Source organism: Mus pahari, chromosome 8 (assembly GCF_900095145.1).
Source record: "Mus pahari chromosome 8, PAHARI_EIJ_v1.1, whole genome shotgun sequence".
Lineage (NCBI taxonomy): Eukaryota > Metazoa > Chordata > Mammalia > Rodentia > Muridae > Mus > Mus pahari.
The window spans coordinates 56,592,331-56,605,005 of NC_034597.1; the positions used below are offsets into that span (position 1 = coordinate 56,592,331).

General features: G+C 44.9%; 1 protein-coding gene across 1 annotated transcript in view; it reads left to right on the top strand.

Moving 5' to 3' along the window:
• Positions 1-12,675, top strand: part of Nuggc (nuclear GTPase, germinal center associated) — a 37,579-nt gene that overhangs the window by 18,314 nt on the left and 6,590 nt on the right. Inside the window, exons 11-14 of the mRNA XM_021204139.1 lie at positions 2,562-2,667; positions 3,412-3,545; positions 8,078-8,242; positions 12,189-12,346. Of these exons, the coding sequence (XP_021059798.1) occupies positions 2,562-2,667; positions 3,412-3,545; positions 8,078-8,242; positions 12,189-12,346 (563 nt within the window). The remainder of the gene's footprint in view (positions 1-2,561; positions 2,668-3,411; positions 3,546-8,077; positions 8,243-12,188; positions 12,347-12,675) is intronic.

Consider the following 12,675-nt stretch of genomic DNA (forward strand, 5'->3'; position numbering starts at 1 on the left):
AAGACAGCTACAGTGTACTTACATATAATAAATAAATACATCTTTAAAAAAAAAAAAAAGAAAGGAAGGAAGGAAGGAAGGAAGGAAGGAGAGAGAGAGAGAGAGAGAGAGACAGAGACAGAGAGAGACAGAGACAGAGAGAGACAGAGACAGAGACAGAGACAGAGACAGAGAGACAGAGAGACAGAGAGAGAGAGAGACAGAGAGAGAGGATGCTGGGGACAGGTTAGAGGATCTCCGCCTGTAGCTTTCTTCAGTGGGAAGAAATTGTGAGAAGCAAGATTGTGAGGCATCATAGCAGTTCTTTGTTCAAACTTGGCTGTCAAGAGAAGAAGAGAGGCGAGATTCTGGGTTCTCTCTCTCTCTCTCTCTCTCTCTCTCTCTCTCTCTCACACACACACACACACACACACACTATTGTGAGTGTGTATAATTTTCCTCCTGTTTTGTTGTTTGCTTTTGTTTTGAGACAAGGTTCCCCTGTGTAGCCCTGGCTGTCTTGGAATTTGATTTGAAGGCCACTCATGGACATCTACCTGCCTCTGCCTCCCAAGTGCTGGGATTAAAAATCTCCATTCTCACTTTCCTAAATACCAGAGGGAAAGAGGAGACTGGATACTTTGTGAGATGGTCAGTTCTTCTCTTCCTCACTCTAACCCTTCTGAGACTTACACCTTGGTCTAACTGGGATGCTATGGTGAGAACACCATTAGAAACAACGGACACACGTGTGTTTCTCACAGGCCTGGAGGCTGGGAAGGCCAAGGCCAATGGGATGGACATGTGGTGTCTGGGAATGTGCACTTCCTGGTTCATAGTGTGATGGCCATTTTCTCCCTGCATCCACATGCGATGGAAAGGGGGCGTGCTGTCTGGAATATTTTCTTTAAGTGTATTAATCCTATTCATAAGGACTCCACCCTCAGAACTTAATCACGTCACAATAATCCTACCTCCTAAAACCATCACTTCAGAGAATCTGATATTAAATTTAGACTTTGGTTTTAAGTCTCCAGGCTCTTTTGTAAACAAAAAAGCCTTTTTTGTGTGATAAATGAGAACATAATCTGCTTAAAGGCATTCAAACTAATTAAGGCTGAACCAGTAAAATTCTTACAAACCGCCTTCAAGAACACATTAAAAAAAAAAACAGCCACCAAAGAAAGTCCCTGCATCCCTGAGACGCAGGGATGGTTTCACATATGTGAATCAATATTGTAGTTTATCACGTAAGAGACTCAAGGACAAATACCACGTGGCCACCTCATCCGACACAGAAAAATTCTTTAACAAAATCCAACATCTCTTCATGATAAAATCCTAGAGAATATAGCTAATAGGGACATATCTCAGCATTAAAAATAAATTATTCCATGTTAAAAATGAGTACGATTATTCAGCAAGGAACTTTTGTGGGTCTGGGAGGAGTTAGGAGCTGTGGGTATATATGATCATCACAAACGGAGTGAAATTCTCAAAGAATTTGTAAAAAAAAAAAAAAAAAAAGCTGTTTTAAAAAAAAAAGCTTTAACTTTTATAGGACATGAGGAAACTTTGGTTTTTATAGGACATTTCTTTGCCTGGCTTTGTGCTGGAAAATGTTTTAAAACCAGTTTTTTAGAACAAAACAAAACAAAACAGTAGCACCTCCCCCTTCTCATTTGCACTACGTACTCTGTGGGGGTGCTCTGAGCACCCCCAGCATCCTCAGTGCATCTGTCTATGCCACTCAGGCAGAGGGGGGAAAGGCACATGACAGCCAGCGCTCAGGAGCGGGAATCTGGTGGTTCCAGTGACCACTGCCAACAATGCATACTTTTGCGCTTTCAGGGTTTGGTTCTGGGTTTTTGCCCAGGGCCTCACACATGCTAAGCCACACTCCACTGCTGAGCCCCACCCCCAATCCCACGTTACTTATGAACATTCATTTTCCTAAACAGGATCCTCTTCTGCGTGCTTACATTTGAGTAGTTTTTGTTATGCGTTTCCTGCTACAATTGAAAATTTAATTTCACAGTTAAGAGACTATTGTCCAGATATCAGTTTCTTTGTGACCTTGCTAATAGTGGACAGCTGGCAATACTTAACAATAGAAATAATTTTGACTGGGGAAGTGGTTTACTTTGGTAAAGTCCTTACTATGCAAATAGGAGGTCCTGGCTTCAGATCCCCCAGCACCCACATAAAAAGCTGAGAGTGATAGTGGGTGCCTGAAATCCTGACCTGAGGCATGCTAGCAACCACTATACTCAAATCTGTGCGCTTCGGGTTCAAACTGTGACCGTACGATAGCAATCATAATCGTAATCCTAATCCTAATCGTAATCATAACAATGGGGAAAGTAAGGAAAATATTTAACTTCAACCCCTGACCTTGACAGGCATGTGTTTGCGCGCGCACGCGCGCATGTGTACATAAACACATACACTTCATATCGCTCACTTCGTATCTGTTCCCTGAGGCACTCAGTGAGTTTGCTGAGAGATCCCTTGGGGCTTCTGGGGTGCTTCTTTCCCTACACTTGACCTACTCTGCTCTCTACGTGTCTCCCCTGCTGCAGAGAAAACTGCCAGCGGACTCCAAGGTTCTGGAAGCCTCGGATCTGGTGTACACGGTCAGTGCACACGAGTACTGGCAGCGGGCCCTCCTTACTGAGGAAGAAAGTGGTAATTTCTATTTTTTAAACCTCATCCACTAACATTTGAAAGAATAGGCTTGGCGCGCTAAGCACCCTGCTCTAGAAATTTTCTTTCATAGCAGTTTATTCCCACTTATCTACAGTGTTTATACCCATGAGCATGTATTGTGTGCTGCGTGTATGTGTGTGTGCATATAATCACTCTTTTCCTCTTTGCATTGTGTCTGAGACCAAAAATTTTCTCGTATCCAAATTTTACCAGAGTTAGTAAGAGTCAAGGCACTGGGTTGTCATTTCCTTGGTGTTGTGGCTTGTGATTCTTCAGTGCCCCAGCTATAGGCATCAGGCATCCTTAACAGATGTGTATCACATGTGTGTCTGGGAGGCGGAGAAAATAGAAGGCCATGGTTCTTTTCTCTGCATAATTTTGAGTCTAAATGAGGAGCCAATAATCCCCCATGTGCAAAGATGAAAGGGAAAACCAGACTGAGAGTGTCTTGGCCCTGAGCACAAAGGAAAGCTGAGAATCTTGAGGCCCGTGTGCATCTGAGCGCTCTTGGTAACTAGATGAGGGTTTAAGTTGGGTTTTAGCCTAAGGCTAACAGGGACTATGGCTGCACAGGTCTTAACAGATGGGCATACGGGTGAATGAATGGCACTGAAGGAGCAAAGTACAAGTTGCCCAATTCAGGGGAACTGCTTCACTGACTACCTTAATGAATTCTATTGTCACAAATGTTTCGATATTATTTGTGCTGGGTTTGAATTCCAGAGATCCCCAAGTTAAGAGAATATATTAGGAAAAGGATCTTGGACAAGAAGAGGAGGGTGGTGACCAAGTACGTCACTGAAGCCTTTGGCCTGCTGCTTCTCACAGACACGTTCAACTCGGAGGAAAACCTGCTGGTAAGGAAGGCCCCAGGGTTGTCTCTCACTCTGCCTGAGCAAGAGTAAGTTAGGAAGGCCCCAGGGTTGTCTCCCACTCTGCCTGAGCGGGGTGTAAGTTAGGAAGACCCCAGGGTTGTCCCTCCCTCTGCCTGAGGAAGAGTAAGTTAGGAAGGCCCCAGGGTTGCCTTATATTCTTCCTGGGCAGGTGTTATAATTAGCTCAGTTTTGACATACCTATGAAGAGGAAACCTCAACCGTGGATGTGCCTTCGTCAGATTGCCGGTTGGCATGTCTGGTGGGGGACATCTTGATATAGGGGAGTACTAGCCTGCTATGGGCATTTCCGTCCCTGGGCAGGTGAGCCTAGACTCTATAAGCAAGACAGCAGTGTAAGCCAGATGGAGCAAGCCAGAAGGTCACATTCCTCCAAGGTCTCTGCTGCTGTTCCTGCCTTGAATCCCTGCCTCGGCTTCCCTCGATGATGGACTGAAACCTTTCACATAAACCTTTTCCTTCCCTAATTGGTTACGATGTTTATCACAGGAAATGATGACAAACTGAAATAGTAGGGCATCCCCCCTTTGCCACACCAGGAAATTAACTTAGGATATATTTTTCTCTTCTTCTGTCAAAGGAAGAGATAAAGCCTTTAGAGTCTAGGAGGAGAAAATGGCAACAAAAAGATGAAAAACCGTAACATTTAGGTAAAAGAGAAAGGAAGATTGCTTTACCTGGACGGATGGATGGAAAGCTAAACGTGACAATACTTGGACATTTGGCATTTCTCCTGAGTCTTGAACAAGATGGTGGCTTATAGACAATCTAGTGGGCGACAGACAAGCCTTTATTGTCTTGGAGATGGTCCTTACAGTCTAACAGATGCCTTCATCTGCCCACTTTGTGTCGTGGTACACTGTGAAGTCTGTGTTCCAAAGCAAGGAAAGGAAGGGGGACTTAGGAGGTTAGAAAGGTTGTGAGGACACAAAGGCAGATAACGGCTACTGATCCACTCCAGATGAGGGTTGCTAGGTAGGTACCCTGGCACACGCAGGCACATAAGGGTCCCATAAAGGTGGGCACAGACACATGGGTAGACTGGCTCAGACCACATGGAGGTAGGCCATCTGACAAACACAGGCTGACGACGACAAAGATTTGGGATTCTGATCTCAAGGTCATATTCATATAGAGCCACACAGAAGAGAAATTCTGCCCCCAATAATTATATAACCAATTATATATGTTTTAGGGTCACCAGACATCTGGGTAGCAGCCATTTTGTGCTGACTCTTTGCCCCCTGGATGTCTGTGTTTCATCTAACTCATCCAGGACATCTATGTTAGTGCCATGCTGTGCAAACATTAACTGGCTCTCAGAATCTCAGTCTGTATTAATTACTTTCCTGTTGCTGTTACAGAATACCCAGCAGGGAAAACAACAAAAAACTTAAGGCAGGAAGGTTTATTCTGGCTCCCAGTTCAGGGCATACAGTCTCCATGGTGGGGGGCCTACTTGCAGCTCAGCTTGCTCATATTTGGGGGGTCAAATAGGTAACAGGGACCTTTGAGTAGATGGGAAGCTGTCCTATTTATTTTTATTTTTATTTTTATTTTTATCTTTATCTTTATTTTTATTTTTATTTTTTGGTTTTTGGTTTTTTCGAGATGGGGTTTCTCTGTGTAGCCCTGGCTGTCCTGGAACTCACTTTGTAGACCAGACTGGCCTCGAACCCAGAAATCTGCCTGCCTCTGCCTCCCAAGTGCTGGGATTAAAGGTGTGCACCACCATGCCCAGCTTGTCCTATAACTCTTAAGGTCCACTTCTGCTGCCCTAGGGTCCTGTGTATATCACCTATGCCCCATGTCCAAGAGATTCCACAGCCTCCACAATCAGCGCCACCAGGTGGGGATGAGTAGTTCATACACACGAGCCTGTGGGGGAACATTGCACATTTGAACATAGCAGGAAATGTAGTTAATACCATGAAGGGAAGGGGACTGGAGAGGAGGCATTTTGGCAAATGACAAATTTGGCATTAAATGACAAATTTAAACATTTGTCTTCCCAGTCTAGAATGCAGACCTTTGGAATGCCCACCTGAAATTATGTTTTGTCACAGAAATGGACAGGTTTCTCTTTAATAAGATGACTCTCCTCACCCCAACGGTGGAGAGCTAACTGTCAAAATAGAAACTTGGAGACATAGGGAGAAAAATAGGTCCCTACATCCAATCACTAACTGTGCTGTTTCTTTCTAAGAGACTGATTATTCAGACATAAGACAACAGAACCCAGATTCACACCCTACTGTAAGTTGTAAACACAGCAGACCCCTACCACCATACCCAGCCCAGGAAGCCAGCCTTCTGCCTCCAAGTCTGAAGACTCGAGCAGCCGGTCAGACAGCTATTTCTAGTAACAATCCAGGAACGTTGGACTTCTATAGCAGTTTCGAGTGGCCAGGGTTTGATGACTAACTTCCCTCACCTTTACCAGCCAGAGAAAGCCAGTTATGAATCTTTAGCTAAGCACACAGGGAGAAGGGTTCAATCAATAATAGTTCTGAGTAGCCAGCATTTGCTTTTCTCACGCAGTTGACCTTGCCTATTTCCACACTCGGGTTTGTCCATCGGGTCTATAGGATTAAGTCGCCTGACTTCTTATTGTACTGGGAAAGGGAGGGGCTCAGTAGGCTCTTGGAAAAGGTTCTGAAGATAGTGTGGGCCTGGGGAAAGTAAGGCAGGGATGTGCCTGGCAGGTGGCAAGATGGCCGAGACAGGAAAGCCAACGTCAATGTGTAAATAAACGGGGCAGCAAGTTGGCCAATGACTGGCGCGAATGACCCTGTAAAGGGGTTTGAACGCGGCTGCATTTGTTTCTTTGCCACGTTTCTTAGACTTTGTTTTGGGTTCCCTGCATGAGACAAAACACAGCAAAACTCCTGGCCGCTGAGAATCTTTTTCTTTTCTGATTCGCCCGGTGTCCTCTGAGACGGCTGGGGAAGGAGGGGTTGACCTTCCAGTTTCCTGAAAAAGTTCTGCGGGGTGAAATCTGCCTTTTTGCCCAACACGAGATTGCTTTTGGAAGTGCTCGTGGAAAATGAATCAAAAGTGATGCTGTGGGTGGGTGGTTTGTTTTACAGACACAAGGACAAGGTATTTTGGGAAGCGTCCCATCCCTGTTTGCTGTTCTTTGCCCACTCTGAGGTGCAGCCCCTTGGCTTATCCTTACCTCCAAACCTAAGCCTTGTGAGACCCAGGAGCAGAGGCTGAGGAGCCTGTCCCTGGGGGAGGTCTGAAGGAATCACAGCAGCTTTCCTCAAAATTCCTTGGCCTCTGATATCAGTCTCAGTTCTTTGATGGAAAGTTGGAAGACAAGAGTTCTGTCCGTGCCTTTGGATTCCTGAGTAAGAAAGAAAGAAACCAACCTTTATTCTTTTCAAGATTGTATTTCTAACCACATGTTTGGATTTTATGGGGGTGGTTGGTAATTTTAAATGAAGTAATTAATTTCGGGATCAATAGGAAGTTGGTCATGACATTTCAATGTCGAAGGAGCCCTGGACTCCCATGCAAAGTCCCCGCTTCCCCCTTACTGTTCTTTACATCTAACATGTGATAGCAGGGATTTGTTCTCAGAACATGCATCCTTACCAGCCTTGTTGTCATGTGAACCTTGCAGTATGTCTCTTTGTGAACACACATGGACAGCTCCCCACAGCTAGGCCCTGTCATTATCATCCTGTTAGGAGGTCCCTAGCACCACCTATGCAGTCCATTGCTGTATAAAACATGGCCATGCAATGCATGTCTTGGGCATGCTCTTCCTCCTCACTCTGCAGCATTCTTCTGAGAAAACAGAAGCATGGCCTTCTCTGTGTGATCTTACAGCTCTGCTGTTCAAAGCTGGTGGAAGGTCTGAGGATCACCTTACTTGGAGGCTAAGTAGGAACGCAGAATTTTAGCCCTTCAGATTTTAAGATTGAAGGCACATTGAAGTCTGAGAAACACGACCCTCAACAACTGCTTTGTGTGACATCAAAGACCATTAAATGTTTGTCAGTCCAGATGGCATTGAGAAAATGTGTTTTCTTTTAAAACACTGTTACGTTTAACTATAGATGCTGTTTCATTATGATTTTTCATACACGTATCATGGTCACATTCACCCCCATGCCCTGTCTTGTCTCTATCCTACTCCTGTGCCCTGGAAGCATTGTTCTCATAATAACTGAATTACTATTTGGTAACAGATGAAAGATTTCTGTGGTATGAGGAGAAACTAGAGTTTAGACAATTATTAAGCCTTACTTCCTCAAATAGCCTGCTGGATGTTACACCCCAAATAAGTCGCAACAGGCATTTTTGTTGTTGTTGATGTTCTGTTTCCTATACTAAGAAATCCAAGGAGGTCCATGCACTGAGGGTGCCTTCTGGGAATAATAAGGATCCATCTACTGTGGGTGACTTGCAGGCTGGACTTGTGCTGGGGAAGGGGTCCCATGGAAGCAGAGTTTAGGAATCTGATGCTCCTGTGACTTTGTCCCTAGACTGAACAGCTGAACACGGGTGGCCTGCGACAATTTGTAGAGGAGAAGATGGAGCTGTTGGAGAAGGCCATTGAGCAGTGCTTTGCTCGAATGGAACAGCCCCTGCAGACAGGCGTCCAGGTGGCCAGAACTTCCTACCGCCGCATCCTCGGGGCATGCCTGGTGGTGAGTAGCCTTGCCCCCAGGGAATGCCTGTGCTCTGCAGTGTGATCTCCAAATGCCTCTTACACGACCTCCTCGCTTTTCTAGAAAGAGCTTGAAGAAAGCTCGGCATGGTTGCTTACATCTATAACCTTACCACTCTGGAAGATAACTGTGAGTTTTAGGCTAGCCTGGGCTATGTTGTAAGTTCCCAAGTAATCGGGGGGGGGGATTAGAGAGAATGAAGCTCTGTCTCCAAAACCCCAAATCAAAATCAATGAGTTAATCAACCAACCAACCAACCAACCAACCAGCCAACCAACCAACCAACCAACCAACCAACCAACCAACCAACCAACCAACCAGCCAACCAACCAACCAAGCAACCAACCAACCAACCAACCAACCAACCAACCAACCAACCAACCAGCCAACCAACCAACCAACCAACCAACCAACCAACCAGCCAACCAACCAACCAACCAGCCAACCAACCAACCAGCCAACCAACCAACCAACCAGCCAACCAACCAACCAACCAGCCAACCAACCAACCAGCCAACCAACCAACCAACCAGCCAACCAACCAAGCAAAAAAAAGATAGTGGGGAAGAGTGAAAGTTCTGTTTAGGAAGTCTCCTGTATTTCTGAGAGTTCGCCTGTGGCTTTTGTGGCAAGGGAGGTCTGCAGTTCAGCAGAGGCAGGGCTGGGCTTCAGGGTTTTAGTCTCATAGTTTGAGAGTCAGTTCCACTGCACACCCTGAGCAGGGCACAAACCATTCAGTACTCCAAGCCTGTTTACAGTACTCGTCTCTTCTGTAGAATTAGGGGTGCTACCTGTCCGGCCCGAACATGTCCTAGCACTGATGCCGTTATCAGTTCTCTTGGGAAGAGGGAGCAACACCTTGCAGGCTCTTTGCTTGGTGCAAATAGTTGTACATCTCAACCAGTTGTATGGGGTTTCTCAAAGATGGAGCTGTAAGTACAGGCGGAATTCTGTAAGATTCATATCGCTCAGGCAGCCGTGATGGGATGTCACAGGCATGGGGGATGACTTGAGCAACAGGCACAGTTCAGGAAGCTCGAAGTTCAGGGTCAGATGTTGGCAGTGTTTCCTGGAGACAATGGCTTGTTCATAGTGTTCTCTCTCTCTCTCTCTCTCTCTCTCTCTCTCTCTCTCTCTCTCTCTTCTCTCTCTCTCTCTCTCTCTCTCTCTCTCTCTCTCTCTCTCTCTCTCTCCCTCCCTCCCTCCCTCTGTGTGTGTGTGTGTATGTGTGTGTGTGTGTGTGTGTGTGTGTGTATGTGTGTGATGTACTCCTAGTGTCTATCTCATAAGGACACCCATCCTATTGACTTTGAGCTCCACTTTTGTGACCTCTCTTAGCCTTAATGGTCTCCTTAGATAACTCATCTCTGAATATAGTAACATTGGTTATTAGGACTTTAACACCTAGGCTTTGGAGGGGCCACAATATAACTAATGAATTAGCCCATTAGCTTAAGGAGTGGTGGTGACCTATCCACATGGCAGAATGAGATGAAAGGCTCAGATAATATATTGTAACTGTTTTAAAAATGACTTTGAATGTTGGGACATTAAAAATGAAACATGTGTGGCAGGGCCGTGAGCATCCTATGTGAAGAGGCCTCAGCAAACACTGCCAACTTGTAACCCTGGACTTCCATCACCCAGCTGTGGTGAAAAGCCAGCATACTGTGCCAGCTAGGACCCTTGGAAACATATCCTCCTGCCTCATTCAGAGAACTCTAACACCAATCAAACCTGACTAGCCCCAGGAAAAGCCCTGGACCAGAAGTGGCAGCCAAACCATCCTCAAAGGAGAGGTGATAGGTGTTTATTTTTGTTTTCAGTCCTCTGCTTCGCTGCACTCAGGCATTCTGTTTCCTAGTTAGGATTCCTATTTCTTTGTAGAATAAGCCAGATCATAAAAGGTGACTGACCAAGTAGTGCTAGCAGATAAAGTCACACAGAAGAGGCACCTCCTTGAGACAGATTGCTTGTGAAAGAGGAGGTTGCCAGCCATCTGTAGACCTCAGCAACAGTCCACCCCACCACAGCCCCCTCCATCAGCCCTTCAGTGACTTATTTTTCTGTGAAGTGCACCAAGCTGATAGACAATGTTCCTTTGTGGTCAGAAACTAGGGCAGACACACACCATCACTGTCTCTTATTTAACCCGGTGAAATAACCCAAAGGTCTAAAACTAAGGGCATTACTAAAGTGAGTTATTCTGAAACTCTGTGAGTTACTCCATGCATTATCTTTCCTGTGGTCTTGAAGCAAGTTAATGGAGAAGAGGCTTGTCTTGGCTCACAGTTTAGAGGGCACAGTCTGAAACAGAAGGAAGGCATAGAGCTAGCATTTCTCTCTTTTTTTTTTTTTAAAGATTTATTTGTTTATTATACGTAAGTACACTGTAGCTGTCTTCAGACACTCCAGAAGAGGGAGTCAGATCTTGTTACGGATGGTTGTGAGCCACCATGTGGTTGCTGGTACTTGAACTCTGGACCTTGGGAAGAGCAGTCGGGAGCTCTTACCCACTGAGCCATCTCACCAGCCCTAGCATTTCTCTTTTAATGATGGTGGCGGAAGTTTTCAGCATGCCTTTTTCACACCTTGATGGATCAGGAACCAGAAGCAGATATCACTTTGGAGTGATCCACTTTTGTTAGCTCAGCTACATGTCCGAGAGGCTGTCCAACCTCCTCAGACAGCACTCCTGCTGGAAACCAGGTGTTGAAACAAGTGAGTCTGTTAGGACTCTGCACATGCAAAGAATGGCACATGCTTAAGGAAACACTTTTGGAATGTATTTGATATTATACCATATAATACCATATATTATATCATACTGTGTAGCTATTCTCTCAAAATAAATCATTGTTTAAAGCTCGTGCTGTCCTCTACTGAACTTTAAGCAAACACACTTTTATTGTCTGTTATTAATCATTATGTAGATAAAATTGGTTAGTATTTCTTATAGCTCTAACCACATACTAAATATTTCTTCCTCTGATGTCTGGCCTTTTGGTAACCTGGGGAAAATACCAAAGATACACAAATTCAATTGTATTTCATTAAATAGTCAACAAAATTTGTACTCATCCTTGGGGATTTCAAGACATATACTTACAGTGAGTCGGCAGTTCATTTTCTTTTCCATTTGTGCCATAATCTCTCATTAAACAAATAGCTGTCAATCACTATTTGAATCACTATAAGATGCAGACATAAAGATGGGTGAGATGCCGGGACTGAGCTCAACAAGCAAATTAGAGGCTAACATTAGAGGCTGGCACATTAGAGGCTGGCAGGGAAGGAGACTGCAAATCCAAGTTCTCTGGAAAGATGAATTAATGTATTGGTGACAAAATACTAGGTAATGTAAGGAAGGAAGGGCTCCCTTTGGCTGACAATTTGAGGGTATAGCCCATTGTGGTAGGGGAGGCGTGGCTGCAGGAGTGTGAGGCAGCTGGTCACATTGAGTCTGCAGCCAAGCAGAGAGGGGTGGGGGATGTGGCACCTTGCTTGCCCTCTCCCTTGTGTTCCTTCTGGGACCACAGTTGACAGAATGATGTCATCCACATTTAGTGCTGTCCTTCCCACCTCAGTTAACTCAATCTAGACTTATATTAAGCATGCCCAGGGTTTTATATCCTTAGTGATTCCAGATTCTATCCAATCGATGGTCAGTATTACTCATCACAGAGTTTGTGATTGACATGAGCCTGAGACCCTTTGGAAGCCCAAGCAGGAGCTTTCAGTCAACCTAGAGATGTATTCATGATCAGTCAATGACTTAAGGACATGTTTAAAGACCAAGGTGTCCCTATTTCCACCCCATAATTCTTAGTAATGAATAACCTTTGACCCATGACGATGAGAACTCAACCCTATGCCTTTCTAGTTAATTCCCACTGACTTGCTAATTCATTGTTTAATTGTCTAGAGGAGCAGAGGAAACCAAGGTTTTCACCAGACCCTGAAAGCAGTTTGCCTGAAAAATGGGGTCTATGCCTCCAGAACTCTGGCCAGAATTGACCTGAACGAAGCCCTGTCTCAGCCTATCTATGACCAGATCGACCCTGTATTCGGAGGCATTTTTAGGTAAAGAATCTTTCATCTTGATCTCTCATTAATACACATCTGCGGGACATCAAGCCAGAGTCTCAGATTTAGGAATTTATTTTTTTGGCTCTGGAAGTGTAAAGAGTAGCTGGTTATTTGAGATGGAAAGCTTAGCTTCTGGCAAAACACAAAAGCCATCTTGGTTTGGTTTACTTAAAAATTTCCCATGGTGACCTGGGGTACACATGGAGAGGTTCCTTCCAGACTAATATTATGATTGCCATTATTTTTCAAATATCTCCTCCGTGCAGCAGGGGATTCGTTTTCTTAGGGATCTGAGCCCTGAGACAGGGTATTTTGATTGGAGA